Source organism: Meleagris gallopavo, unplaced genomic scaffold (assembly GCF_000146605.3).
Source record: "Meleagris gallopavo isolate NT-WF06-2002-E0010 breed Aviagen turkey brand Nicholas breeding stock unplaced genomic scaffold, Turkey_5.1 ChrUn_random_7180001888418, whole genome shotgun sequence".
Classification (NCBI taxonomy): domain Eukaryota; kingdom Metazoa; phylum Chordata; class Aves; order Galliformes; family Phasianidae; genus Meleagris; species Meleagris gallopavo.
The window spans coordinates 1-655 of record NW_011152202.1 but is presented as its reverse complement, the minus strand read 5'-3'; the positions used below and the strand labels follow the sequence as shown (position 1 = coordinate 655).

Sequence of the window (655 nt, the reverse complement as noted above, 5' to 3'; positions counted from 1 at the left end):
CCGACAAGACGCTGGGGCAGGGCAGCTCGGAGGAGGAGGTGGAGCCCTACACCGTGACGCTGCCGCCGGCGCAGCTGTCCTCGAGCGACGAAGAGACCAGGGAGGAGCTGGCCAAGATCGGGCTGGTGCCTCCGCCCGACGAGTTCGCCAACGGGGTCCTGGTCACCACCCCCGGCACCCCCGTCAGCCACCTGGCGACGCCCAGCACGCCATCCGCACCAGCGGCAGCAGGAGCTCCTCCGACCGCGGGCGGAACACCCTCAGGGAAGCCCCCCGATGCCCCCGCGGCCCCGGAGTCGGCGGCCGACTCGGGCGTGGAAGAGGTGGACACCAGGAGCTCGAGCGACCACCACCTGGAGACCACGAGCACCATCTCCACGGTCTCCAGCATGTCGACGCTGTCCTCGGAGAGCGGGGAGCCCACTGACACATACACTTCCTTTGCGGACGGACAAACTTTTATACTCGAGAAGCCACCAGTGCCTCCAAAGCCAAAACTCAAGTCCCAGCTCAGCAAGGGGCCAGTTACTTTCAGGGACCCACTTTTGAAGCAGTCTTCGGACAGCGAGCTCATCTCCCAGCAACATGCGGCCACGCTGGCGTCCGCCAGCATTGGCCGGCCACGCTACCTCTTTCAGAGAAGGTCCAAGCTATG

At 65.8% G+C, this 655-nt stretch overlaps 1 protein-coding gene across 1 annotated transcript; it reads left to right on the top strand.

Annotated features, from left to right (window-relative positions):
• Positions 1–5: 5 nt before the first annotated feature.
• LOC109364667 (SH3 and multiple ankyrin repeat domains protein 3-like) lies at positions 6–649 on the top strand (the record flags this gene model as incomplete). Its single annotated transcript, XM_019611292.1, has 1 exon — positions 6–649. A coding segment is annotated over one exon (644 nt), but the record flags the coding sequence as incomplete, so codon positions are not given.
• Between the last annotated feature and the right edge of the window lie 6 nt (positions 650–655).